The sequence below is a fragment of the Paroedura picta genome, chromosome 1 (genome assembly GCF_049243985.1).
Source record: "Paroedura picta isolate Pp20150507F chromosome 1, Ppicta_v3.0, whole genome shotgun sequence".
NCBI classification, from domain to species: domain Eukaryota; kingdom Metazoa; phylum Chordata; class Lepidosauria; order Squamata; family Gekkonidae; genus Paroedura; species Paroedura picta.
Genome location: NC_135369.1, coordinates 152,093,379 through 152,120,779, shown reverse-complemented (window position 1 = coordinate 152,120,779; position 27,401 = coordinate 152,093,379). Strand labels below are relative to the sequence as shown.

At 41.6% G+C, this 27,401-nt stretch overlaps 2 protein-coding genes across 4 annotated transcripts in view; one reads left to right on the top strand and one right to left on the bottom strand.

Annotated features, from left to right (window-relative positions):
• Positions 1-27,401, top strand: part of MCPH1 (microcephalin 1) — a 126,030-nt gene that overhangs the window by 14,517 nt on the left and 84,112 nt on the right. The window contains exons 8-14 of one of the 3 annotated variants that reach the window (XM_077309212.1): positions 875-1,870; positions 8,773-8,916; positions 12,018-12,130; positions 13,681-13,718; positions 16,190-16,352; positions 23,421-23,498; positions 25,546-26,387. In XM_077309212.1, the coding sequence (XP_077165327.1) occupies positions 875-1,870; positions 8,773-8,916; positions 12,018-12,130; positions 13,681-13,718; positions 16,190-16,352; positions 23,421-23,498; positions 25,546-25,662 (1,649 nt within the window). In that variant the 3' untranslated portion in view covers positions 25,663-26,387. Of the gene's footprint in view, positions 1-874; positions 1,871-8,772; positions 8,917-12,017; positions 12,131-13,680; positions 13,719-16,189; positions 16,353-23,420; positions 23,499-25,545; positions 26,388-27,401 lie in introns of those variants that run through there. The other 2 variants (XM_077309195.1, XM_077309204.1) reach the window with 2 other exon arrangements.
• Positions 23,846-27,401, bottom strand: part of ANGPT2 (angiopoietin 2) — a 41,642-nt gene continuing 38,086 nt past the window's right edge. Inside the window, exons 8-9 of the mRNA XM_077309227.1 lie at positions 26,621-26,751; positions 23,846-24,686 (exon numbers count right to left, since the gene is read on the bottom strand). Coding sequence (XP_077165342.1) covers positions 24,526-24,686; positions 26,621-26,751 — 292 coding nt within the window. The 3' untranslated portion in view covers positions 23,846-24,525. The remainder of the gene's footprint in view (positions 24,687-26,620; positions 26,752-27,401) is intronic.

Here is a 27,401-nt window from a genome sequence, read left to right as displayed (position 1 = left end):
TCTGATCTCTGGGGAGCTCATTCCATCAGGTAGGGGCCAGGATAGAGAAGGCCCAGCCTGGTGTCAGACATGCTTCTTTAGGGCCAGGGACCACCAGCCAGTTGGCAGTAGTAGGGCTCTTTGAGGGGTATAGTCAAAGAGACAGTCCCTCAAGTACACTGGGCCCAGATCGCTTGCAGCAGCGGTCCCCAACCTTCATCTGGTCGGGGACCGCCTCCGGGGGTGGGGGAGAGCCAGCGGCCCGGCTGCCGCAGTTGCTCAAAAACGCACACGCGCGGAACTGCCGCACATGCGTGTTTTGGCCAGCAGGGGGCGCAAACGCACGCGCGGCAGTTCCGCGCGTGCGCGTTAGCGTCGCTGCCGCGCCGGCCTCTTTCCCCCCGTCTCGCTGCAGGGGGGGAGGCAGGCGCGGCTGATGGCGGCCCGGTACGATGGCCTTTGTGGCCCGGTACCGGGCCGCGGACCGGGGGTTGGGGACCCCTGGCTTACAGCCTTAAAGATGATTGCCAAAACCTTAAGTCTAATCTGAATTCAACTGGTAGCCAATGAAATCTAAAAATATATATTAGGAAAATTACCTCCCCCTAAAAAGATGTCACTCTTTTACCTTTAAAAATTGGGAGTTCAGTGGCTATGTGGTTGTCTGCTAAATTACTTCTGTGTTGGTAATGGTTATGCATGACATATGTCTTTTTTACCATATTACAGTGCACTTGTACTTTCTTAAACAAGTGATATTTAGGTGTAAAAATATTTGTTGTGTCTTTTAACCATGTCAAACTGATCGAAAACTGAATTTTGTTGGGTTAGTTCATGTTAATTTATTAGAACCGTTCTTAAGATAGTTACTGTTTCTGCTTTTAATACCTTGTAGAGGAAGAGAGCAATGACCCTTTAAACTCAAGCTACATTAACCTGTGGGGAAACCTGGAACGCAAGAATCTTAGAGAGGAATCTTCCAAAACTTCATTTGAAGTTTCAGGTACTGCTGGTGTCTCTACAACTACTCTAGGAAACTCCCCATTCTTCACAGATGACTGCAGCCATGTACGTCCAAAACGATCGAGTGGCAAACGTTTAAGAAAAAGCCTGATTCGTCAAAAAATCTTGGAAAGTGATTTTCTTAGCAAGAGGACTGAATCTGAATTGCCCTCTCCACAAAAGTGCGGTGGTAGAAATGACCATCTTCCTCATGAAAAGAGGTTGGACTGCAGAGGTTCTTTGGAAAAACTTTTCCTCTTGGAAACTGATGAAAGTTCCAACAGCCAATCGGGTTCAGAAATGGGCAATGAATGCTTTCCTCATTTCCCTTCAGCTAATCTAAGCTTTTCCTCATTGGATAGTGATTGTGCTTCTGGTAGCAGACAACAACAGAGGCCTAAAAGGAGATCAAGTGTTAAACTGAACACCTCCATATTATGCAGAAGAGAGTCTCAGGATGACTTTTTGAAAGCAGTGATGACTCCGGTTGAATCTACCATAGATCAAGATCCTTATGATGATTACTTTTCATCATCTATTTTAAATAAACGTAAAACTAATCTACCAAGCCTGTGGAAATTGAAGAGTCCCAGTAGAGTTGCTTACAAATGTGGCCCTTCACAAAGTAAGCAAGAGGCAGTGTTGCAAAAATCCAGTGCAAAGGAGAAAACCCTGAGTAGAAAGAGGAAAAAAATGGCTGAGAATAATGAGAACATTACCAGAAGTGGCTGCATGCAATCTGTATCTCCTCTTAGTAAAGAGAGTGCAACTTTAAACTGCACGCTACTGGGTGAAAAAAAGAACAATGTGGAGAGCACAGACTGTCTGAATCTTAACATTCAACAAAAGAGGCACATAAACATTGTAAACAGATGCCCTCCTACATCTGGTAAGTCTCTACTACGGTGTGGACAGTTTGAGAGATCAATGGATCAGGAAAACCTGACACAAACACCTTAGAATAGGAGCTTTTGTCAGTTTCATGATACTTATTGATATTGTGATCCAATTGTACAGTTGCTGAGTGGAACAGGATTTTTTTTTTTTTTTGCATTCTAAAGATGGATTTCAAGGCTAGTCTTACAATCCACAATTGGACATACTTTAAAATTAATTAGTGATCCTCACAACCCTATAATTATACCCTGAAAACTAGTGAAGAAACACAAAAAAACTATCCTGAATTTATGGCAATTTTTAGAACATTCTGTTGCAAACTTCTGGCTGTGTACTATTAGATATTAGCAACTTGAAATCCTTTGTCGTCTTTAAAATTATTAAATCAGGAATCCTCTGATGCTGGGCTGTGTCTTAAAATCTCTTGGCAAGTAACACTGATCTGATTGAACTTTGCTTAGAAGGATGCCAGTGGAAACGTGGATGGTTCTGATTTGGATGCCATGTCAGCAAGTATATGGACCTATAATGCTGCTTACGACTACTGTGATAATTGAAATATATTCTGCTCTGATGAATTTCCTGTGATGGGGCTGTGTAAAACTTTATATGAACTGAGCAGTTACTTTTAGATTCAAATAGAATTTGGAACAATATTACGAATATCTATATTGTGTACATTTTAACTAATAATAGAGAGTTTTTTAGGATAATCAAAATTGGAGATTTGAACAAGTACTAAATGTTTAACTTCAGTTTCGTCTTACTTTAAACTGTAAGTCAACCCAAACAGCAACTATCTCAACTGTTGAGATCTTTATGCACATGACTGAAAGCAGTTTTTGAGACAGTTTTGGAGGAGATGCAGTTTTTATGTTGACTAAGATGTGATTTTTTTAAACTGTGATTATTTCTGCAATTGCAGGATAAATTAATATGTAATATTAGCTGCACTTGTACGTGAGAGGACTTGTTTAGATATTTGGAAGAGTGATAAATGCTAGAGAAAAGTGACATCTTTATGTCAAATGTATTTTGAGAATGGAAGGTTTCTTAAATATTTTTAGATTATGGTATGCCCACTGAAGACTATCTTTACTGTGAAGAGCAGAACTATTAAAATATAGTTGAATAAGTTTTACATGTCATTCTCGTATAAATCAGAATTAATACAGCAGGATCGAATGTTGTATGAAAAATTTAAAAAGCCATTTCAAAACTCTGTAACATAGATGGTTGTCTGAGATTTAATTACATGAAAATCTTCATTGGTTCTGTAAAAGGAGAATCTTTGAAAAGAAGTCATTGACTTCTGTCCATTACGCTAGGGTTTCCAGAAGATGACCCTCAAGGGACTTGAGGCCTACTGCCTAAATATTTGTGGTACTGGGACAATTTTGACGTTGCATTGTATGCAACTTGCCTCTTCTTTTGGTTTGCTGTCTCTTCAAACTGGAAAGTGGTCAGTGTGGTTGTATAAAGATCTTGCTCACTTAGCATTTTCAGCGGTGGAAGCCAGAGCAAGCGCTCCCTGGTTGACAATTTGCAAGACAAACAGTGCTTGGCAGCTTAGGACTGAATGGCTTATTCAACTCTCTCCGCTCTCTTTGTGCTCCTAGTACTGCTAGGAGGTCTCTGAGGATGGGGGAAGGCAAGAAGGCATCAGGCTGAACCGGGCTTCATTAAAAAAAAATCAGTACTGTTTTGATAAGTGCCACAAGAAAATGTTAGAGTACAGAACCAGATTTCTTCCTACACCCACACACACATTTAAATAAAACATTTTTGTGGTAGGTGAAGAAACGAAATGAATAGAGAGGAAGGTTTTATTTCGTCAACCTGATCAAGCAACCTGTCTAGCAGAGAGTATCCTGTCTACTGTTTTTCTTTCTTATACCCCAGTCTTCTGTCTATTTACTTAGTTTGTTAAATGAGATTTTCATTTAAAGGCTTAAAAGTGCTTTTGCAATTCACCAACCAGTGATTTTTGCTTATTGAGCCGTAGTTCAAGTAATTTTCTAGCCTTATCGCATTTCTCAGCCATATTTGCCATCTTTTTATTGCAAAATTTCCACCCTTGATTCTAATCCTACTCTTATTACTGGCTGGAGCTTATAAACTGATTTATTGCACAGAAGATTTCAACTGGGATCAAGATGGGAGCCAGAACAGATGCTTACCAAATTTCACAAATGCTGCTAGATTTAGAACTTCTGGGTCCTTGAAATGTCACCAGATTTCTCCAGCAACCACTCAGAAGCGACTGTTTCATTAAGGAAGGAGAGAGGAGAAGGGGAACGAAAGAGAATTTGGCTTATTGATCCCACTGACTCTCCAGCCCATTGTTCTTGTGGGCGCAAAAGAGGGAGAAGAGATGTGCCTTGTGCTGTTAACTTGCAGCTTGAGGCTTCCATCCTTGCTATCTTACACCATCCACTTCACCTACTTGTGGCTTGCACTCCCCCCCCCCCACTTGCAATTTCCATCCGTTCCCCCGCCCCCCGGCTCATGGCTTTCAGAATGCCCTGTAGAATCCAATACTTCCCAACAACTCAGTTGATGTGCTAGTCAAAGACTGGCATAGCCTGTTTCTGAGACTATTAACAAGATCACTTTCCGATGCCCTGTCTACTCCCATTCCAAGCCAGCTCCATGGCATACATTGGAGCTACGTAAACAGACATAGGAACTGAGTTGGCTAGAGCGAGTTTGGCAGAAAACTTGTGATGAGGCCTCAAAACCATCTGATAAGAAACTTATAAATGCTTATTATGAAAAGAGATGGCAGTGAGGGAATAAAAAGGGAATATTTTGTGACCTCATTTGTCCCCACTAGCACATGTTCAGCTAAATGATTCTAAACTATTCAGTCTATTCTAAACTATTCTAAACTATTGATATCCCTAACCAAAAGATTGTCTGAAATGTCCAGTTGGATATTAGTTTTAAGGCTTTTTATGGGGTCCAATTGACACCTACAACCATGCTCAAGAGCCTGGGTCATTTCTGCACAGCCTATGGTTGAGGCCCCCCAAAAAAACACCCAGGAGATGCTGGCCTCCCTACCCTGAGAATCCATCTGACAACCAATCCCTTCAAGCATTGACTTGCCCCCCACACCAAATTTCAAATTATAAGAGGAAGTAGCTTTTAAGATGTTTTCAAACCTATAATTTGATTAATGTTTTAGTTTTTTATATATGTAACTTGTCTGCAGTGCTTTAAACTTGCTGTTACCCACCCTCGGCTGATCGGGAAGGGCAGCATATATAAGAATAAAATCATTATCTGTGGAATGTATGTTTCTTATTTGTGTGAAACTGAATGTAGATGTCAATTCTGCCTACCATTTCATTTAAAGGTTTTTTTGTGTTACAATGTGAGTGAGTCTTGAGTTCTTAAAAAATAGTCTTAAGTACATATTGTATGTGTGCACATATACATTTTTCTATTCAGAATATTTCCTCTGTTTGCCATGTTTTACAAATTATTTTATCCTCTTCGGTATGGTAATAGATGTGTATGTGTATGGCAGTATCTTGGCAGTCAATTGTGTCACAAGGGATTGTGTCACTTTCATAGTGACAGTTACAATTTTACTTAGAGCAATCTCTTGTCCTACATAAATTTCTTAAGCTACTATTCATCAACTATTTCACTAGCCGAGAACTTCAGTGACTGTAAAGCAGGGATGACAGTAGTATCTGCTACTTATCTCTATTATTTGGACCTTAAATCCTGTTAGACATTGAGATTAAAGGTTGCTGTCCTAATTCATGATTTTGAAGAAGTAAGACTAGGCATTTACACTGGGACATTTTCTATCATCATTTGATCAGTGTAGATTAGTTTTCTTGTGGTTTAGAAGCCAAAATTGCATTGCAGACTAAATACAGTTCTCCAACTCACACATTTTTCTCTTAGGTCTCCACGTGTTTTAACAAAATAAAACAGTGTTATGGGAGCCCGCTGCGGTTTCCTAAATCCTAATAAGTATGTTATCTCTGTTACGTGGGCCCTTCTGCATGTTACCTAGCAGGAGCCTGCTTTTAAAGCATGCTGCTTCTCTGCACTGATCTGGAAGCATTGCAGACTCCAGGTAACATAGGAAAGGTTTGCATTAGATTTCTTATCAGCTTTAACTTAGGCAACTATAGACATTCTGGCAATTCCATTTTAACAACAGCAATTTATTTATATTTATATACTGCCCTCCCTCGCGGCTCTGGACGGTTTACACTGGAACTGTCTCAGTATCATGCTTGTTCCCTTATTTTCCTAATACGAAAAAGGAAGAAAGGTTCAAAACATATACAAAGAAAAAAAGAACCTTTCCAAGGCAATTGGTACAATAAATTTCATGTATCAATAATTTTTTAAGGACCAACCAGCTACCCTGTAAGACATTGTGCAGGGGAAATGCCTTTATTTGTGGTCGGTAGCTAGCCCAGTAACAGATCTCAGAAGCTAAGTGGGATTGGCCCTGGTTGGTATTTGGATGGGAGTCGACAATGAAATTCCAGGGTTGCTACAAGAAGAGGGCAGTGGCAAACCACCTCTGAATGTCTCTTGCCTTGAGAACCCTCTAGCAGGGAAGTCAAACATAAGGTCCACAGGCCGGAACTAGCTCATTGAGGGCTCTTGTCAGGCCCAAAAGCACCTGGTCATTAACTTTGTTGCCGGATGTCAGAGGCATACTGTTCCTGCATACTGTCCCAGAGCTAGTGAGTGGAGGTACTTTAAAAAATAAAAATACTGTAAGACTGTTAATGTTTTAAGCATGTTTGTATTTTGAGTTGAAATGTATAAAATGTCTTCTATAAAATGTACCTCTCTGGTACTTGGCATGACGTTGTACGGCACACAGGGCTCAGCCCAACAAAAGGTACATTTGTGTTGAATCTGGCCATCATAACTAATGAGTTCAACACCTCTGCGCTATGGGATTGGCATCAGGTGCCACTTGGTGCCCCTTTTTACACACATAAAAGAAGTTTTAAGAGACTTGAATACATACCAGGAGTGTTTCTTGCTGGTTGCCAGAATTTATGGTTACCACTTCAGCCTCTTGAGATGGCTGGATTTCCAGAGGTCCATAAAAGCAATGTATTTCTTATAAGCACTGGGTAGATAAACATTTCAGCTAGCACTCTGCAGCTGCCAGAAGATACGGTGCATGTGCACTAGCAAAGCTTGAAAATTCAGCTATGTACTTGAGGCCAAACATTCTGAGGAACAGACACGAAATAAAACTGCATGAAGCTGGGTTTTGATTTATTTTCAATGTACTACGGCTAAAGGGATAATTCACGATCCAGTTAAAACAAATGGTTTGCCTCTATGACGATGTCAAGTTCTGTGGTGAGAGAAAGCTCATTATAAAATTGTAGAAAAAACCTGGGTGACAGAACTGAGCTGCTTGAAAGAAACTTCAGTGGCATAATTATGCCCTTTTAAAATAATTATGAAAGTAAGTTGGCTAGCAGTGGAAATAAAGTTTTATTTTTGGTCAGAGTGCAGGCAGTGGGAGTGCATATTTCTCTTTTTTTTAAAATTGGTTTTCATTGCAGTTTATATTGAAAGATGGCAGTTCTCTAGGGAGGTGAGTTTAGTCATCAACTTTCTCAGAGCCACAGAGCTTTATACTGAGAAACCTGTGAGTTCGTAGATGTGGGAAATTTGGACTTTTTTGCTGTTGTCAATCTCTGTGGAATGCTCTTAGACCCGTTACAAATAATGAACGTATACCAGCCTTTCCCAACCTTTTTAACATTGAGAACCCTGAAACATTCTTCAGGCTTCAAAAAACCCCAGAAGTGATGTCAGCAGGTGATACCTTCCTGCCATTTCCCTCCCCCCCCCCAATATCACCAGGAGTTATATCACCCAGAAACTTCTACCGGATATGACATCATCAGGCTCCTCCCACAACAAAGGAAGTTACAGCACAGAAATATTGAAATTTAAAATGGACTCCAGTCACTGCCATGTACATTGTGCCGTGGCAAGCAAGGATTTGTATGGCTGTGGCCCCTCCCCTTCCTACCACCCCCAGACCTATCACTGACTATTTTGGAGGGGGAGGTGCAAGTTGACCATATATGGCCATATCACCTGATATTTTTTTATTTTTTTTAAATATATAAAATATTTAATTCCAATTGGTGAAACCCTTACTGGGCCATTGCAAAACTCCGGTTGACATATACTATGGTAAAATGTTAAAATGCACACAAATATTATTGAATAACTTCAAAACCTTTTCAGATAGTTCTGATTATTTATTTTTATATTAAAACTTTATTTACTTTAGTTATAACTTGCCAAAGAGCCTCTTGTGACGCAGAGTGGTAAGGCAGTGACATGCTGTCTGAAGCTGTCTGCCCATGAGGCTGGGAGTTCGATCCCAGCAGCCAGCTCAAGGTTGACTCAGCCTTCCATCCTTCCGAGGTCGATAAAATGAGTACCCAGCTTGCTGGGGGGTAAACGGTAATGACTGGGGAAGGCACTGGCAAACCACCCCGTATTGAGTCTGCCATAAAAATGCTAGAGGGCGTCACCCCAAGGTCAGACGTGACCCGGTGCTTGCACAGGGGATACCTTTACCTTTATAACTTGCCTTTGTGCAGTAGGTTAGGTATTATTTTAACAAACTACAGACTTTTTTTTTCAGATCTATCCAAACTTATCTATTAATTACATTTGTATACTGCCCTCCCCTGAGGCTCAGGGCAGTTCACATGGGACATAGGAAACAATAAATTGAACTCGGTTTCTGTGTCGAATAGAATACTTTTTGAGAATCTCCACTCCACTATAAATGTATTTTAAATTATTTAATCCAAAAACTATTATGATGCTGTGTGTGGGACCAAATAGTGTCTTTTGTTTAAGGGAGGAGTCTATCATTGGAGAAACTTCGTGGAAAGAGCTCTTTTCAATCAAATGGATCAATTCACTCAGTGGAAAGTAACCATTGGATCCAGCCTCAAACGTATATGCATTTTAAAGGAGAAAAACTTACGTATACTCGGAGGAGTAAGTGCTGACTCTGTTGAGTTTTTCTGTGAGAACTAGCATCTAACTATAGCATCAACTAATTCACATCCATCCATGTGTTCATCATTTGCTGATGCTGAAATTTCAATCCCAAGAAGAAACAATTAGCTACAATACTTTTGCCAACTTTTTTCCTGATAAAATATCAATAATATACCTTGAGCTGGATGTCAGTTATAGCATAATGGCCTAATACACTGCTTGGGCTATTTATGTACCCACTTTCTATGATGGATACCAACAAGATCCTGGAATCTGCGAAGGCTGCTACCAGTAGTCTGGATCCTTGCCCATCCTGGCTGCTAAAATAATGTAAGGACCACATCCAGAAATCCTTAGAATCATCATCTTAACACCGCCCGTGGCACCGCGGGCGCCACGGACTAAATAAAAGGGTAAGGGGTTCTGGGGCGGGATGTGTCCGGGATGAGGAAGGGTGCGCACCTGCCGATTGGTCCCTCTGATTCCCAGCAACTGCGAGCCACGCGCAGCAGTTGCTCCTTTGCCGCCGGCCTGACATGTTGGAGGCGCAAAGCGCCTCCGACACGTCAGGCCGCCCACAAGGGAGCCCCCAGCAGCTGCAAGGAGCGCGGCTGCCGGGGGTTCCCTGCCAAAGCACCTCTTGCCGCGTCAGGCCACTGCCCGAGGGAGCCCCCGGCAGTTGCACTCCCTTGCCTAGCGCCCGCTGTATTTATTTTACAGCGGGCTTGATCACTAGTAACTTATAAAAAGTATTGGGACCTTCCAATGAGTTGAGCATTCTAAAGACTCCGGAATGAGCCCCACCTGCCAGTGGGCTTTAGAAGGTTCACTGCTGGAAGGGAGGTGGAGGTAAGGGGCTGTTGACCAGTGTCCCCTGCCTTGTAGCCAGGGTGTAACCTTCAATTCTAAGATGGGCAGCCCCGCTGCCTTAAAATGCTTCCTCCCTGCCCTGGCTTGGCAGATAGGGGACTGGGACCACCCGCCTTGTAGCTGATAGTGACCATCCCCAGGACTGTCACCATCAGCTCTAACGCCAGCAGCACCACAGGGAGGGAGGCAGCGTTTAAAAAGACCCCCATGCATTACAGCTGATTCTGACAGCCAGACTGCTGTCAGTGTTGGTTATAGTGTGTGTGGGCCCTGAACTTTTAAAACACTCCCTCCCAGCCTTGCCAGCCAGGCAGGGAGTGTTTAAGGAGCCTTCCTGGCCCTGACCCTATAAAACACTTTCTGCCTGCCTTGCCAGGCTGGGGGGGAGTGCTTAGACATCTGCCCCACATGTCCAGCTGATTGTTAGAATTGTTTGTATTGCATGTGGGGCCCTGATCATTTAAAATAGCGATCCCCAACCTGTGGGCTGTGGACCACATGTGGTTCGTTGACTAATTGGAGGTGGGCCGGAGGCCGCCTCCCCCCCCTTTACAACACACTTCAGGTGTCATTGTCTCCCATTACTCCCAGATGGGACTATCTCGTTGCAGAGAAACAAGCTCAGGGTTCCCATTGATTTGTCATTGTCATGAGTTAAAATTTCCATGAAAAAAAAATGTTCCTTATGTTCATTGTTGTGGCGTGTCTGTATCTTATTTTGAAGGGATGTTTAAACATTACCATAGCGATCAGAGAGCGTTAGGGCAGTGGTTGAGAGTAGAGGAGTAAACTAGCCCCCCCCCCACCGGGCCTCAGTAAAATTGTCAAGCGTTGAGTGGTCCCTGGTGACAAAAAGGTTGGGGACCACTGCTTTAAAACCCTCCCTCTGTGCCCTGCCAGGCTGGTAGGGAGTATTTAAAGAGATACACAGATATCCCATGCATTACTGCTGATTCTGACAGTCAGGCAGCTGTCAGAATTAGCTGTAGTCAGGCAGGGCCCCACTGTTAAAACCCTCCCTGCCTGCCTTGCCAAGCTGGGAGTGTTTAAAAGGACCCATCATGGCCTGCACTCCCTTTCAGTACTGCCCTGTACCTTCATAGATGGGATGGTCGAAAAGGAACACAGGCTGCCTAGAGACGGTTTTTTATTTTATTTTTTGCAACAGGCTTTACTGCTAGTCTATTATTAAGTCACTACCTCAAGGCACCTTCCCTTGACCACTCAAAAAAGTGGTAATCTGTTCACTGCTTAACAAACTAACCCTACAGTAAAAAAGATGGTCATATTCATCCAGTCCCCTTTCTGGATCCATACTACAGTAACATCAGGACTAGAGTGCTGTAATGCACTGTATAATGGCCTTACCTCAAGATCTGTTAAGAAACTCTAGTTGATAATAGCTCAACTATTTTTGGGAGCTAGACAGGTTGAGCCTATTACTCCCATTCTGCAGTCATTCAGCCCATCAGTTACTGAGTTCTATTCAAGGTATTGCTTATCACATATAAAGACCTTCATGGCCTTGGACCCTCATAGTTACAAGATTGCCTCTTCCCCTATGCATTACTCATCTGACCTTATGCAGGTGTCAATCAGCAAATGGGCAAAATCAACTGCTTGTACATGTGCCTTCTCCATTGTGGCATCCACCTTGTTGAACAGTCTTCCAGAAGAGGTCTGGAAATCTCCCACTCTCCTGGCTTTCTGCAAATGCAAATCTGTATTATTCAAGAGTGCTTTTCTATGCAGGCAATAGACTGTACAAAAGGATTCACTAAATGACTTGGATAAATTATGGACTGTGGCCTATACTGATGTTTGTAGCTTATTGTAAGTAGAATCCTACTGTGTAATTTTACATCATTTAATGTGTCACGTTAATACTTCAGTTCTCTTTTTAGATTTCTGATTGGTTCTGCAACACTACCCCTGTTCCAGTGCTTGCTGAATATCTCATCCTTTTGACTCCTGTATTGAGTCACTCTATTTAATCCACCTTGAGTCTCAATGAGACATGCAGATTAGAAGGCAAAATAATAATGAAGCTTAATACAGACCTCCACATGGCTTACAACAATAACCAAAGAACCCTGAACAAATAACTTAAGACATTATAGTACAAAATCCTGGAATATCGTTAAATATCTGATTCTATTGTAGAAGTATTCTGCCATGTTGCTTTAATTTTCCTCATGTTCCAAATTAACTCTAAACTTAATTTTTAGAAAATGAAAACAAATTTTGCACCCGTGATGACAAAGATGGCTCATCAGGAGTTCTTCATAATCAAGTGCATAAACCTAACAAGAAACTGAAAACCACGGGAAGAATCAAAGAGGTGAGCCAACCTAGGCAAAACATCCAGCCTGTACTCATGAGCAGATATATGGAAAGCACATCCTGTTGACTGAGACTATGTTTACTGTTAGTACTGTGTGTTGTGTGTTCCCAGCTTTTATATTATATATATATATATATATATATATATATATATATATATATATATATATATATATATATATATATATATATATATATATTTATCTGACTGTTTTTAAGAGCTTGCACTCGAAAGCTCATGCCTTGAATACATCTTTGTTGGTCTTAAAGGTGCCCCTGGACTCTGATTTTGTTTTGAATAGAAAAGTGAGTTTTAAAGTTGCACTCAGCAATTCACTGTCAACAGGGAGCTCTCTTTTCAACTAAACAAAGGCTGGGAGCCCCCTGTTTTTGAAGGGTGCCTAGTTATGTATGAAAAGCCCTACACATTTAGGTTATTTTCCATGAAGATAGGGAAGAGGGGAAGAAGTCTGAGCCCACTCCTTTTTACATGTGTTGATTATCCAGCTATTATTCCTAAACATAATCCCTCAATCTCAGGAATGTTGACTTGTTTTCACTTGTGACAAATAATGAGCAGCACTTTAGTACTCTTTTAACCACTACTGGTTGAAGAGTGATTGAGAAGGAGCACAGTAGTAGTTGTCATAAGGAATAGGTTCTGAGGAAAACTTAGGATCCAGCCTGGACCCACACCTAACTGGAGATGATGAGAAGCCATAATAGGGCCTACTAGGACAGCAAAGGGTGAACATTGTTCTAATTTTCTTAAAATTGGTATTCTTTTGTATTTCTCCAGTACATCAAAATGGCTTGATAAGATATGCTATAGTCGTCCTGAATACCTGTTTATTGTTCTAAGGAAGGAGTACTTGAAAGGGGAAATGTTGTTAATGTTAGCAAATGAAATCTGCTTTAACTAGAATTATAAGCTAGCTTTTGCATGTTTTATGATTAGCAGATTTTGTTCTGGAAATTGTGGGTGTTTTCTTCTTAAAGGCATATGCTTTTGTATTAGCATGGCCATAGCTAATACAAAGCAAAACTGTTTGCTTAAAAACAAAGCAAAAACTGGGAATGGAGCCTGGAATCGCAAGATGCCCATACATAGAGCAGGTTCCGATTTTTCCTTCCAGCCATTTTGTGTTATGTTGGCTGGTGATTCAGAGGGTCACTTTAAGTTTCAGGAGATTCTTTGAGGGGTGCAAGTGCATGTTAGTCATAATAAGCAGCCTTTTGCATTCTGGCAGCTGAATTTAAAGAAATTAAATTCCAGTTGTGTATTAAGAAGAAAGCTATATAATTGGTATAAGCCAAATGATTTTTTAAAAATCAGAATCTATTTGTTTGAAAGGCTGTATGTCTTCCCCTGTAATAACTGTGCCAGACCACCAAACCATTCATGAATCACTTTACTGCTCATTTTGTTTTCTAGGCAAAACGTTTAGTCTTTGCATAGTTTCCGTCTTTTGTGAAGTTTGTAACTTCACTGACTTTATGAGGGAACAGAATTTAATTTACTTTGTTGTTTTTCCTTTACATTTTTAGCCACTGAGAAGGTTAGTCATGACGAGTATGTCTTCTGAGTAAGTACTAAATATTTCTGTGCCTTTCTGTCAGGATAAAATTATAGGTTAAATATGCTTCATCATATTACAGGCTCAGCCAGGAAAATCTTCCAAACTCAATGGCTTGAACTGGACATTAGTATACTCAGGGGTAGTCAAACTGCGGCCCTCCAGATGTCCATGGACTACAATTCCCAGGAGCCCCTGCCAGCGAATGCTGGAAGGGGCTCCTGGGAATTGTAGTCCATGGACATCTGGAGGGCCGCAGTTTGACTACCCCTGAGTACATTGCCATGTACTAACCAAGGCTACGGTTAATACTTTCAGTACCAGTACTGGAAACCCATTGATGGATTCAAATTGGGACTGAAACTTGCAGAACAGGACTTTCCTTCTCTCCTGCAGTCTTCTGAGCCCTCTGAATTTTTGTGCCAGACTCCCTTTCTCTGCCAGTAGAAATATTGTAGGGGTGATGGAACAACACTGTTGAATTCAGTAGACTGTTTCCAAATCTGGTTGGGAGAGAAAGCATGGCAGTTCATGGTTAATGGTAAAAAGGAAAGGGAAAGCTGCACAGAGAAGGGGGGGGAAGGAAGCCATGAAGCCGACATCTTGTTTTTGATCTCCCAACTATGGGCTGAAAGATTGTTTGAAATGCATATAAGGAATATGTTTATAGGTCAATAAACACAGATTGAATTCAAAGAATACTGAGTAGAGGTCCACGGAGAACATATGTAGCTCCCATGATGCCCAAGAAAATTCTAATCGGTATCTGAATACTCTCTGCAACAATATGGTCTATCATATAGGAGGCTGCAGCTTGACAGATCTATGGAAATTGCAGCCTCCCTCCTACACCAGTGGAAATGGAGGGCTACTTTAGATTCACCCTTTAGGCCAGAGCTATAAATCAAATGGGTAAATACTGTCATAGAATGTTACAGGAATATTTAATCTACAATTGATTGTTTAGGATAGGAAGGAAATAATTGAACTAAAATCATAGTTAGTAAAACTAACATTGAAAGTTTACATTTGTAGATGCCATGATTGGAAATATACGCAGCTTTTGATTTAATTTACAGAATTTGGACCCTAAAGTTGGCCTTGATTCATGAAATACCGTGGGAAATGTTGTTGGTGCTCCTGGATTTGATGTTTGCCCACCTGAAATTATCTTCATTTTATATTAACTGCAATAGCTTTAAGAACACACTCATGTGAAACAACTAATTCTTTATTGCCATAAAGAATGTTGCAGATAGAGGGGTGGGTCCGGAATACATTTTCCAACAGAAGAATATAACTTGCTTGCCCCCCCCCCCTCCTCCTGCAATCAAGTGATCTTTATAAAATGCTGCTGTTGCTGTATAGGGGGACACCGTGAGGTTATCTAAAGCAGGAAGGGGGAATAAACAAACTTTCAAAAGAGATACATTGTATGAAGTATACATAGAATCATATGCAGGACACTCCCATCCTGTAACCTGCCACCCTCTTGAGCCTTCACAGAATCAGCCTCTCTGTCAGATGGCCAGCCAGCTTCTGTTTAAAAATTTCCAAAAATGGAGAACTCACAACCTCCCGAGGAAGCCTGTTCCACTGAGAAACCGCTCTAACTGTCAGGAACTTCTTCCGGATGTTTAGATGGAATTTATTTTGAATTAATTTCATCCCATTGTATCTGGTCCATCCCTCTGGGGCAAGAGAGAACAACTCTGCTCCATCCTCTATATTAGCGATCCCCAACCTGTGGGCCCCGGACCACATGTGGTCCTTCGACTAATTGGAGGTGGGCCCCGAAGGACGCCTTCTCCCCCCCAGCCCTTTACTTCATCCCCCCCCCCCGGCCCTTTACAACACACTTCGGGTGTCATTGTCTCCCATCACTCCCAGATAGGTCTATCTCGTTGCAGAGAAACAAGCTCAGAGTTCCCATTGATTTGTCATTGTCATGAGTTAAAATTTCCATGAAAATAAAATGTTTCTTATGTTCATTGTTGTGGCATGTCTGTATCTTATTTTGAAGAGATGTTTAAACATTACCATAGCGATCAGAGAGCGTTAGGGCAGTGGTTGAGAGTAGAGGAGTAAACTACCCCCCCCACCGGGCCTCAGTAAAAGGCGTTGAGTGGTCCCCTGTGATAAAAAGGTTGGGGACCACTGCTCTATATGGTACCCTTTTAAATACTTGAAGATGATTCTCAGATCCCCTCTCAATCTTCTCTTCTCCCCCAACCTTTCCTCATATGTCTGTGGTGCATCAAGTCTGAGATAAGTTCTGTTTATCTGGATAGATCTAATTCATATTCCTTTCTTATTACACTGTTTGGCCTTGTGAATTTAACTATAAGCGTTGTGGTATAGACTATATAGTGGTAATTTTTGTTATTTTTAAAAGGTCACTTTCCAACCTGATATTCATTTACATATGCAGATACATTGAACTGGTAATATGATGTTTTTTTGTGTGTGTTTCTGTAAAGGCAGAAGAACACAGTTGTTCAGGTGGGCAAGAAATTGGGAGGCTTTCTGTTTTCAAGTGAAGTATGTGAAAATACAAGCCACGTGATTGTAGGGAGTCCCCGTCGTACCTTAAATGTTCTTCTGGGAATTGCTCGAGGCTGCTGGATTGTCAGTTATGAATGGGTAAGTAAATGTGGATGATAACCTGGATTCCTTTTCTTTTTGTTTCAGTTATCAGTGTGGTTTCTCATCTGATAAATTGCCCTGGCAATCTTGTATCAGATATGTCTGGCAGAGCATGAATTTTTAAATAAATACCGCAAAATTTTCTAGGGTAAAGTAAACCAGCAATTTGTTGTGTGTAAGTCAGTGGTCCCCAACCTTTTTATCACCGGGGACCACTCAATGCCTTTTACTGAAGCCCGGTGGGGGGGGGTAGTTTACTCCTCTACTCTCAACCACTGCTCTAGCGCTCTCTGATCGCTATGGTAATGTTTAAACATCCCTTCAAAATAAGATACAGACACACCACAACAATGAAGTGTGTTGTAAAGGGCTGGGGGGATGAAGTAAAGGGCCGGGGGGGCAGAAGGCGTCCTTCGGGGCCCACCTCCAAATAGTTGAAGGACCACATGTGGTCCGTGGCCCACAGGTTGGGGATCGCTAGTGTAAGCTATTTAATGTTTTTTGATCTGGATAGTTGAGTTAGTGCAGATTACACAAAGTTCTAAGTAAAGGTAAAGGTATCCCCTGTGCAAGCACCGAGTCATGTCTGACCCTTGGGGTGACGCCCTCCAGCGTTTTCATGGCAGACTCAATACGGGGTGGTTTGCCAGTGCCTTCCCCAGTCATTACCGTTTACCCCCCAGCAAGCTGGGTACTCATTTTACCGACCTCGGAAGGATGGAAGGCTGAGTCAACCTTAAGCCGGCTGCTGGGATTGAACTCCCAGCCTCATGGGCAAAGCTTTCAGACGGCTGCCTTACCACTCTGCGCCACAAGAGGCTCATACAAAGTTCTATAAAGCATAAATTAAGGAGTTGTTATTGCTATGTATGTCACTTAATGCAGTGGTCCCCAACCACCAGGCCGTGGGCCACCCCCCCAGGCCGCAAGCTTCTTTTTGCGGGAGGAGGGGGGAGAGAGAAGTGCGGCCGCATGCACAAGTGCGCATGCGCGGCCACATGCACACATGTGCGGCCAGGCCGTGCATGTACAAAACTGTCGTGCATGTGTGCATGTGGCCGCACATGGTGCAAATGCGCATATGCGGCTGCAGCTGCGCGGCCGCTGGATCACCCTCCCACACCCACCGGTCCGCAGCCTAAAAAAGGTTGTGGACTACTGATTTAATGTTCTGTATTTTTATTTTATGTAAACATAAGCATGGATTTCTGTTTGAGTGAGATGCTGTGGAAAAAATGCTCTCTATTAATTTGTGGCTTTAAACTTTAAGTTGTTTAAACTTATTTTATTCGTACTGGTACTGGTATTATTATTCATAATGATATGGTATTATTAATAATACAATTTTGATAGTTCTATTAAAATTCAAATATACATTAATTTAGGATTTTAATGGTATGTTTTGTTTTATTTTATTTAGTATGCTTGTTATTACTAGTACTAGGGGCAAAGCCCATTGCATTGAGGAATACAACAGGCACTAGATTGTGCTGGTGGGAGAAGGTAGGAAGGTGGGAAGAAGGGAGGTTTGCAGAGAGGCAAGGGGGAGAAGAGGTGGTGGCACAGGTAGAGGATCCAGGGAGGTTGTGAGCCAATTCTGAGGGTGGGTGGGAACGGGAAGCCAGTGGTAGTCTAGGTAATGGGGGGGGAGGCTCAGGGGAGGGGGGCACTGGGAATGAGGGGAGACGGGGTGGGAGAGGGTGGTGGGGTGGAAGGAGGTGGAAAAGGGGTTGGAGGGGCCTGTTAGGATGGAGGGAGGATAAGTGGGAGGCAGGGTGTGAGAGAGTGGACAGGCTGGGCAAGGCAGGTAGAAGGAAGGTAGGTTGGCAGAGAGGCAATGGAGAAGAGGTGGTGGTGCTGGTGGCGATCTGGGGAATTCGTAAATGGATGCTGGGGGATGGGAGGGGGTTGGTGGTCTAAGGACTGGGGGGAAGGCGGGGAGAGGGGAAACACTGTAGACTGGGGGCAGGGGTGTGAGAGGGTGGTGTGGCAGGTGGTCACAGGGAGGGTGACTGCAGCAGTGGAGGAAGATGCAGGAGTGGCCCAGAGTCAGGTTGTGGGGAGGGAGGGGCAGCCGGGTAGATAGTGGCTCACTCAGGAGGCTCTTCCTCGGCCAGGAAAGGGAGGTGGCAGGAAAGGGAGTTCCATGGCAATGTTGGGGCCAGGACAGGGTGCATGGGGGGCTAGGGTGGCAGGGAGAGGCAGAGGTTGGAGGGACCAAGGGAGGAGGTGGGCTCACTGGGGCGGCGCTTCTAGGGGCAAATGCAGCTGCGGCTCCCTGAGGGCAGCCACATGGGCCAGGACAAGGGAGGTAGGGAGGATAGAGTCAGGGGCAGGCGAGATGACATGCATACAGGCCAGCGGCTTTGGGTGGCATGAGCTGTGGTGGTGGCGGGCCGAGGCAGGAGGCGGTGCAGGTGGTGGTGACGTGGGCCACAGCCATGTGCAAGCAGGTGGCTGCAGGTGCCCCCCACAAAGGACATGAGGGAAGCTAGTGGTGCTGATGCCAGGGACTCCCTGCACAAAAAATCCATTCCCCCAGGACCTCGAAAGGTGGCAGGTGGCTGGTGGCTGGTAATGCAGCAGGGTCGCCCATGTTTTGTCCCGAGGACCACAGCTAGCTGGTTCTGCTGTCTAGCAGTCAAACACCCTCCCAGGGAGCCCCAACCCCCAGGGGCTGCTGACCTCCTGGGCAGGAGATTCACAGACAGGTATAGCAGGGACCTAGAGCCTCAGAGGGAAGTGCAAGAAGGAGGTGTGGTCAGGGGTGGGTGATGAAACGCAATTGGCTGCTCGTTGGACAGACAGGCAATCCAGTTGGAGGAGGGGGCATGCAGGGGTGGGACAGCTGCCCTGAGTGGCAGTTAAATGATGAGCCAGCTCCTCCCACCTGCCCTTACCAGAAATATTAGTGATTCAGATTAGTTTTTAATAGAACTTTTCCCCAATTGGTATTTATTATTCATAATGCTATGTTGTTATTGATAGTAAAATATTGATATAAATATTTATTTTCCATGATTCTTAAGAGGGCTTTCTCCAATTACCTTACAGGAACACAAAGACTGGTAGTATTCTTATTCCATGCACAGATCACTCAAGCTTTTTAGTCTGGAGATGAGCTAGAGTCTAGGATCTCTATCTGTTGTGGATAAAATTATAGAGAAGAGAATAACCTTGAGTCCCAATTGAGTAGAAAGAAGGAGTATAAATGAAGTAAATAAATACAAAATCAAATAAACAGTGATGACCTTGTCAAAAATCATTGAATCTGAGAAATAGCAGCAACACTTATCTGGTGTTAAGGGGTAGGTCACCTGTACTTCTTGGAAAAGTCTCCCTCAATGACAGACACTAGTAATTAGGTTTTAGGTGGTTCTATAGGGAAGGCTTTCCCTCAGCAATCCCTGCTCCAGCCCTGTCTGGATGGCAGGTCATTGGCCTTGCTCTTTCCAGAGGAAGACCACTCCAGATTTAATTATATTCTCACAGGCTTTCCTTTTTTTCTGAAGATGGCAGGGCTTTATCTTTCACGGTTTTATTATTTATTTATTCTGTGTACATGCTGCCTTCCCTAGCGGCTCAGGGCTTTCTGCCAAAGGCCTCACAAAGGTGAGCTCTCCTTTCTGCCTCAGCTGCAAGGGCTCAGCTGGGTACCTGGGACCACTCCCCTTCCCATCCCCTCCAGGCCCATCATTGGACAGTTTGGGAGGGCAGGGCCAAGTTGACATGATCCTAAATAGTCATATCACCCAATAAACATTTAACAAATTTTAAAAATATATAAAAATTAATTAACTCCCAACCATTCAGGTAATCCTTCCAGAGCCATCAAGAAACCCAAGGGTTTCATGGAGCCCTGGTTGAGAATGCCTGCACTAGAGAATGATTGTAGTGATTGATTTCATGTGTATTAAGGTGTCTGCTAGATAATTACAAGTTTTGTTTTGTTTTTTGATGTATATCTTTTAGTTTATACTTTGTCCTATCTTCATGATTCCCTGAACTTACACATATGTATTCAAAACATTAGGCTGCATACCTTATTAGTTTAGATTTTCAACCAGCTATGCACAAATCAGTTTTAGTATATTGTTAAACTTTCCAGGATAGGGAAGTGATTTTTTAAACTCCAGAATGAAAGCCCCCCCCCAATCATTTCAAAATAAGTTAGGGATGCAATATAACAGTGCAGGAATTTCAAGCAAGTGGTGAACTAGTGCTATATCTATGCACACTGATTTTTACAGAAATAGATTAAAAGCCAGTGCTGATGTTCCAGTATCCCAGGAATAGAACGAAATCAAGTACAGCTGCAGAAACAGGAAGTTGTTTGATGCCAAGGGATTTGGGTAACAGATGGATTGTATTTTATACAATCCTATTCAAAGGAATAATTTCTGGCCTGATGCTCCTAAACTCCATTTCATCCCATGAAGTATTAACCTTTCTAACAGCTCACATGCATAATAGACTACAGTTAACAAGTTTTTGTGCATCAGTATCACTATCTCTTGTGGAGAAAGAGCCTCTTGTGGAGCAGAGTGGTAAGGCAGCAGCCATGCAGTCTGAAAGCTTTGCCCATGAGGCTGGGAGGTCGATCCCAGCAGCCGGCTCAAGGTTGACTCAGCCCTCCATCCTTCCGAGGTTGGTAAAATGAGTACCCAGCTTGCTGGGGGGTTAACGGTAATAACTGGGGAAGGCACTGGCAAACCACCCCATATTCAGTCTGCTATGAAAACGCTAGAGAGCGTTACCCCAAGGGTCAGACATGACCCAGTGCTTGCACTGGGGATACCTTTACCTTTATCACTAATATTTCCTTTCCTTGGATTTTAATTCCGTAGAACTTTTGTACTAAGACTTGTACACTATACAAATGTATTTGTATATTCCCATATTTCTCCCCCGCCAAAAAAAGAAACCCTCACAAATTTAATACAGATTATTTTATCCAACCATGAAATCTCTAGATCATTAAACCATGTCAGAGTGTATGAGGTGGTAAAAAATTAATATGAATCTGGAGTCCCTTGGCAAATCATTTAGTATTATTAGCAAACTTCTTATCATTTGCCTAACAAAGGGGTTAAGTATTTTATCAAGGTAAAATATCAATGAGTAAATCCTAAGTTTTTCCCTTGGTATTTTAAACAGAAACTAGTAGAGGAAATGACACATTTAAGCAGGTTACTGTTGAGGATGTCATATTGTTCCTGTGGAAAAAGTCATTGAACAGTTGTAAACTGCTCTTGTTTTGATCTTTTGTTAAAATCCCTTTGTAATAGTCCTTCCGGGATTGGTCATGTTAAATCATTGTTATGAGCATCCCAGCTGCTGACTATAGGTCTAAGTGAAATCATGAATGGTTGTGAGTTTGCTGTTTGTCTCTTAGCTTCACCTATATGTCTATCACTGAGCAATACAATACGTTAAACAGACATAAATGGGCGTATGATATAATGTAATTTAATAGTTACCACTTATCAGAACTCCAAATAAGTTAGCGGAAGGAAAAAAAGAGCATGTTTATGCAAGGAGGCCTAATGAACTTGCATACTTGATTGTTTATTGTTATACTGTGTTGTGTTTGGTTGCAATTGTTGGTTATTGGTGTACATGTTCTACAGACTGTTTTATGTATGGTTCTCTGTTATAATGTAAACCGCCCTGAGCCTCCGGGGAGGGCGGTATAAAAGTATGATAGATAAATAAATAAATAAATAAATAAATAAATAAATAAATAAATAAATAAATAAATAAATAAATAAATAAAAATACTCCATTTCAGTTTGTGTGGCAGCTGTTAGAAGGATAGTTTTTTAATTTTCCCAAATGCTACAAGAAACAACAACAAAGATCCAGGGTCATAAGAGGCATAGTCCAATACTGCAGAAGGTTGCTAGTTGAAAGTCATACCTTGTTTTTGAAAATATCTTTTTCTGACAGTATGGCAGTTCCTTGCATGAACTCATTTTGGACAGGGCTGTTGAGAGCCACTATGAACCCCCAGACATAGATCCTTCAGACTCTGTTCTTTTGTTTAGGAGCTTGGTTAGAACAGATGTAATTCTGATTCCAGATAGCAAAATTTTGCGTCCCCATGATTTAAGCCCTCCAGAAAACTAAAACACAACCACTGTCAACACATCCTTTTAGCCAATTTCATTGAAAATTTCAATTTTTATATTGCTTAAAAGTTTCAAAGTTTTATCTGAATTCTGGACTGTGACTGTATAAATACACTTGTGCTTGATATAGTTCTGCTGTCCCCTAGCCCCATCCTGGCCAGTGCCTCAGTAACACCAATTATTTGAATCCCTGAAATTTTCTATTCCTGGTGACTTTCCCTGTCGGCAACCTTGACAATATTCAACCCTATTTTTGTACATTGTCCCCGGGTCTCACAGAATTGTATTTGAAGCGTGTCACTAGATACCAAGTTCAACACAAGCAGAACAAATAAGTTCTTTGGTGCGTGTTTTCTAAGCCGAGAGACAATCTTGATTTCTGTTTGCCATCAGCACGGGCATTCTGTGTGTGGCCATTTCTAAAGAACCCTAGAACGATTTCCAAATTCTCTGCAGCTGTTTTTCTTTTACTTTTTAAAATAGTTCCCTTGCAATGTGGTAAACCTGTGCAGAGATATTCAAAGCCAATGTGTGCTGTGGTGTGATTCAGGCACTGGCACTTCAAACATGAAAAAAAAGTCCCATGGGCTGCCCAAGCTCTTGGGCATGTCTGAGTTACGTCTTTGGATCTTGGCCATAGACTTTGAAGCCCTTATTCAGGCCTCAATAAATGGCAGGAATGTTTACTGTTTTTAAAGCTTCTATTTTTACTGTTGGGCAGTCATAATTCACTTCAGAGAGTCCTTTGAGTTAACTGAAATAAACAGTATATAACGTTTTATCTGCAATTACGTGTTTAAATCATAGCTTTCCTGAAGGGGGGGGAAAGCAGAGCTGCCTGTTCGACTTGCAATTTATTTGAGTGAAGTGTTCAAAGAAGCTGCTATATTATCACTGAATGCTGCTATACATTAGGATTTCCTTCAATTTGTAGGTATTGTGGTCTTTGGAATATGGCCATTGGATTTCAGAAGAACCATATGAACTTTCAGTGGATTTCCCCGCAGCTCCTGTAAGTAACACAAGTGTTGCTAACTTTTATAATACTGATGTGTTTGCTGAGGCAATGAAATGTGAAGAGAGAGGGGGAAGAAAAACTTTTTTATTTGTATTTTCTTTCCTGAATAAATGTTTCTTGATAAAGGAATGGGGAAATTTCCAAGTTGGAAGTCACTTTTTGTTGGTACCGTGGTTGTTGGGCAGTTTTTGCTTTTGCAATGGCCTATGGGCCATAATAAAAACAGAACTGAAATGGTAGCTAATTCAGCTGGAAAACAGTAAAGCAATTTGTTTGCCCCTAAAGAGAGGGATTTCTTGATACTATTACTAACACATAAAGGATAGAGGAAACCAAAACAGTGCAGTTTTCTTAAAAATTATATTGAATCACATAAGGAAACTTTATACATGGCAGAGACAATTAATGTTTTAAAAAGGTGTAAATGTCCATAAAATAATAGTTACTGTATACTCAGTACTAGAATTTTTAAAAGAAATCCCCGAAAACATAGAAATATTATTTACAAAACCTTATTAAATATATTACCACATGCTGCCAAATATCCCTGCATATGTGATCAATAAAAGTTAGGGCCTTTTATTGGGTAGGAGTTAATTACAAAAATATTTTATGTACATAATTACAACCATGGCATTATAAAATATTTTAAAGTGGCAGTCAAAATTCAGCAGTAAGGCCTAAAGTGGTACTTCTAAGCTTTAAGTAAATGTGATGTAGTGATACATGTATTTCACAATTCCAGTTATATACATACACAACGTAAAAGTTCAAGAAAACAAAGTCTTTAAAGCAGTCCTTTCTACTTTGTCTTTTACCAAATATTATTACATCAGGTATATCTTCTTTCTTGGCCTTTTTTAAAAAACTGGAGAGCTAAAACAAGCTAATTCGTGCAAGACGTATTTGCATGCCACTCAGCTTAGAAAGCTTGTAGGTTGTGCTGTGTTCTGAAAATAAAATCCTTTATTTGCCAGGGATAGTTGTTTCAATAAGTACATTCTAAAAAGTGCAGAAGTTTTTAGAAATCTGCTGGTCTGATCATCATCGTCGTAGCCTTGAGAGAATAGCCTGATCCTTTCCAGTAGTACCATTTAATCCCTTTGAATTTGTTTGTGTTTTGGCGCATTGGATAGTACAAGCCATTTAGGTTGGAGGGGCCACATGCATCAAACCACCAGCCTGTTTAAGGAAAAAACAAGACACAAATTAAACATTTTTCTTAAAGTAGATATATCAGAATTCTTACTTTAAACTAACCCTTTAAATATGCAAATTATATTCCAACATCAGATTTAAAAGAAAACAAAACCAGACCTAAAACAAAACCTGCTGTTTCAGGTGATAATTTGCACATGCTTCCTAAAGGTGTCTGTTCCAACTATTGGGTTGAATCTGATTTTCTCGAATGGATTCAATTTTGTCCAGTGGAACCAAACTTCCCTTCCTGCTGCAGGAGGTTTCCCTGACTTCCCCTGATGTCATTCCTGAGGTTCCCTTTTCCCCAGGAGTAGCATCTCTGGGAGATCAGTGGGCTCCCTCTGGGACGGAAAAGGCAGTCTGGAAAGTTCTGTTCCACTTATGGAAGTGCCTTCTGTCAGCTGAAAATTTTATTTATCATACTTTATCATACTTCATACAAAATTTAATCTGGATCAAATAGTAAGCCAAACTGGTAGGACTTCAGCATCGATGTCTGGCAATTCTGAAGGCAATCACCTTTTGCCAGTACCCTAAATCCATGGTGACTGGCACCAACCCATCTTAGTTTGTAGAAGTTGATCAGACTAATTCTGCAATGACAAATACAACTAATCTGTCTGAAAGTTTGCCACAAGATATACATAACTGAAGTTGTTCTGAATCCAAACCCAAGTAAGGCTATCATGTTTATGTCAGTGGCCTGAATCCAGCAAAAGGTAGTTATGAGCAACTTCTATTGAAATCAGTGATAGTAGTAGCAGCTCAATTAATGTCTATTAATTTCAATGAAGCAAACACAATTGACTTACACTAAGTCTTATATATGTCATCTTTATAGGCACCTAAGGCATTTCTATGCCTTGTGATACACTTTGGATTGGATCCTGTCAGTTGTGGGACTTTTCTCTGGTGCAAGGAGCTTTCCCTTGAAACAAAGGATCTCCCAACCGTGTAATGTGCCACATATGGAATCCATCCTTTAGCATGTGTGTACTTAAGCATGCCATTAAGGTAGAAATTCAGTTCACGGTTGGCAAGATTGTTATTGAGATGGAAACAGGAACATTCTGTTTTTCTTGGAATGCGCTGCCATTTAAGATAATAGTTGGCCAAAATTTTAATATCCCTAGTCAGTATTTATATAGTTAATAATGTCCACACAAATCCTGCAATCACAGAATTTCAATCTAGGGAATGAATGGTTGCAACCATGGGTGAAATCAGTCCCACTGGAGATCCACAACTTGATAACCACCAATGAAAGGTCTTTGGGATTTGACTGGCCACAAAAAGTATGGAAGACAGCTAATAGAATGCAGATAGGCTTTGGCAGTTGTGCAGACCTTTTGTTTAAATGGGGCAACATACCAGATTCTGACTGTGGTTGTGGTACAGCCCACCGAGCTATTTTCCATCTGACTTAGGGATTTGTGTGTCATGTTTTCTAGGGAGATGTGATGGAGTTCATTATGCTGCCATACAATAAATAATAATTAATAAATAAGTATTTAAAGGTATTTTATTAGTGCAATGTCCCAGGTGTCAGCATAACCACACAACTGGTTTCTAGTTCCACTGGTGCAGAACCCAGTACTGATCCTTTCCCCCTCCTATGACTTCTCCTTGCTCAGTTTGCTGCTTTTTATTTTTGGAGCTTCCTTATTTCTCAGCTTAGTATTCTCCCTACATCAAGGCCTTTCCTTTCTCATTCAATTGATTCAATTGATACAGAGTTGATACAATTCACACCTTATTTAGTTGCAGAACAAAAGAAAAAGAAACTTATTGCATTAAGATATCCAGTGGTGCACTTTGTGCATGTATAATTAACACGGCCAAATGACCAGCTATTGACATCCGGCAAGAAGTGCCAGGCAAAAAAGGAAAAGAGCAAAACAGAAGTCTCCTCTCACCTCCAGTGAGCATTTGCGAGCATTTGCAGATGCATTTGTCATTGTCTGCATCCTTTGTGCTAAAACCATTTCCTGGTTGGCTTATGCTGCCTATTTTGCCTGCTGTACCCGTAAGTCCTTTAAGGTAGATTCTGTGGAAAAGAGAAACAAGTTAATACATGTCCACACAATTGTTTTGCAGCAGGGAGGAAGTATTTTCCTAGAAGTATCCTGTTCAGTTCTCTGGTTCATGTACTCTCTTTGGCATCGAGAATATGCCAGGAACTTCTTGTCAACAGCCTACATTGTTCTTGAATAGGAATAGTTTGTTTTCCCCCTCCTGAACTGAGATAATTAATGGAAAATAAATGAGCTAGGTATTGTTGAGAAACTGTCTGTGTCCTGACATTAGAATATAAACAGGCTTCCAGTGATGTATAAGATGTTATGGACGGGATTCTCCCTGACCCACTTTTATTCTGTTATTGTCTTGCACTGACACCAACACATTGTCATTTTGGAAACCGTACTGACCAGGTAGCGTTGCTGAGAACAATTATTAGTTTGACTGAGTGACCAAAATTTCTTCTCTACGATTTACATTTTGCTCGGCTGTGCTATTATAAGAGCATTGTGAGACATGGGCAGGTAATGGGGAAGAAGACATGGATAGGAAATGCCAATCAGTTACTTCTGCTGATTCATGATCATGCAAGACATCATTTAAAAGAGTTAGTAATTTCAGGAGCATGTAAAAAATTGAGATTATCTAGAGCTTGATAGGCAAGCAGGTTATCCTGAT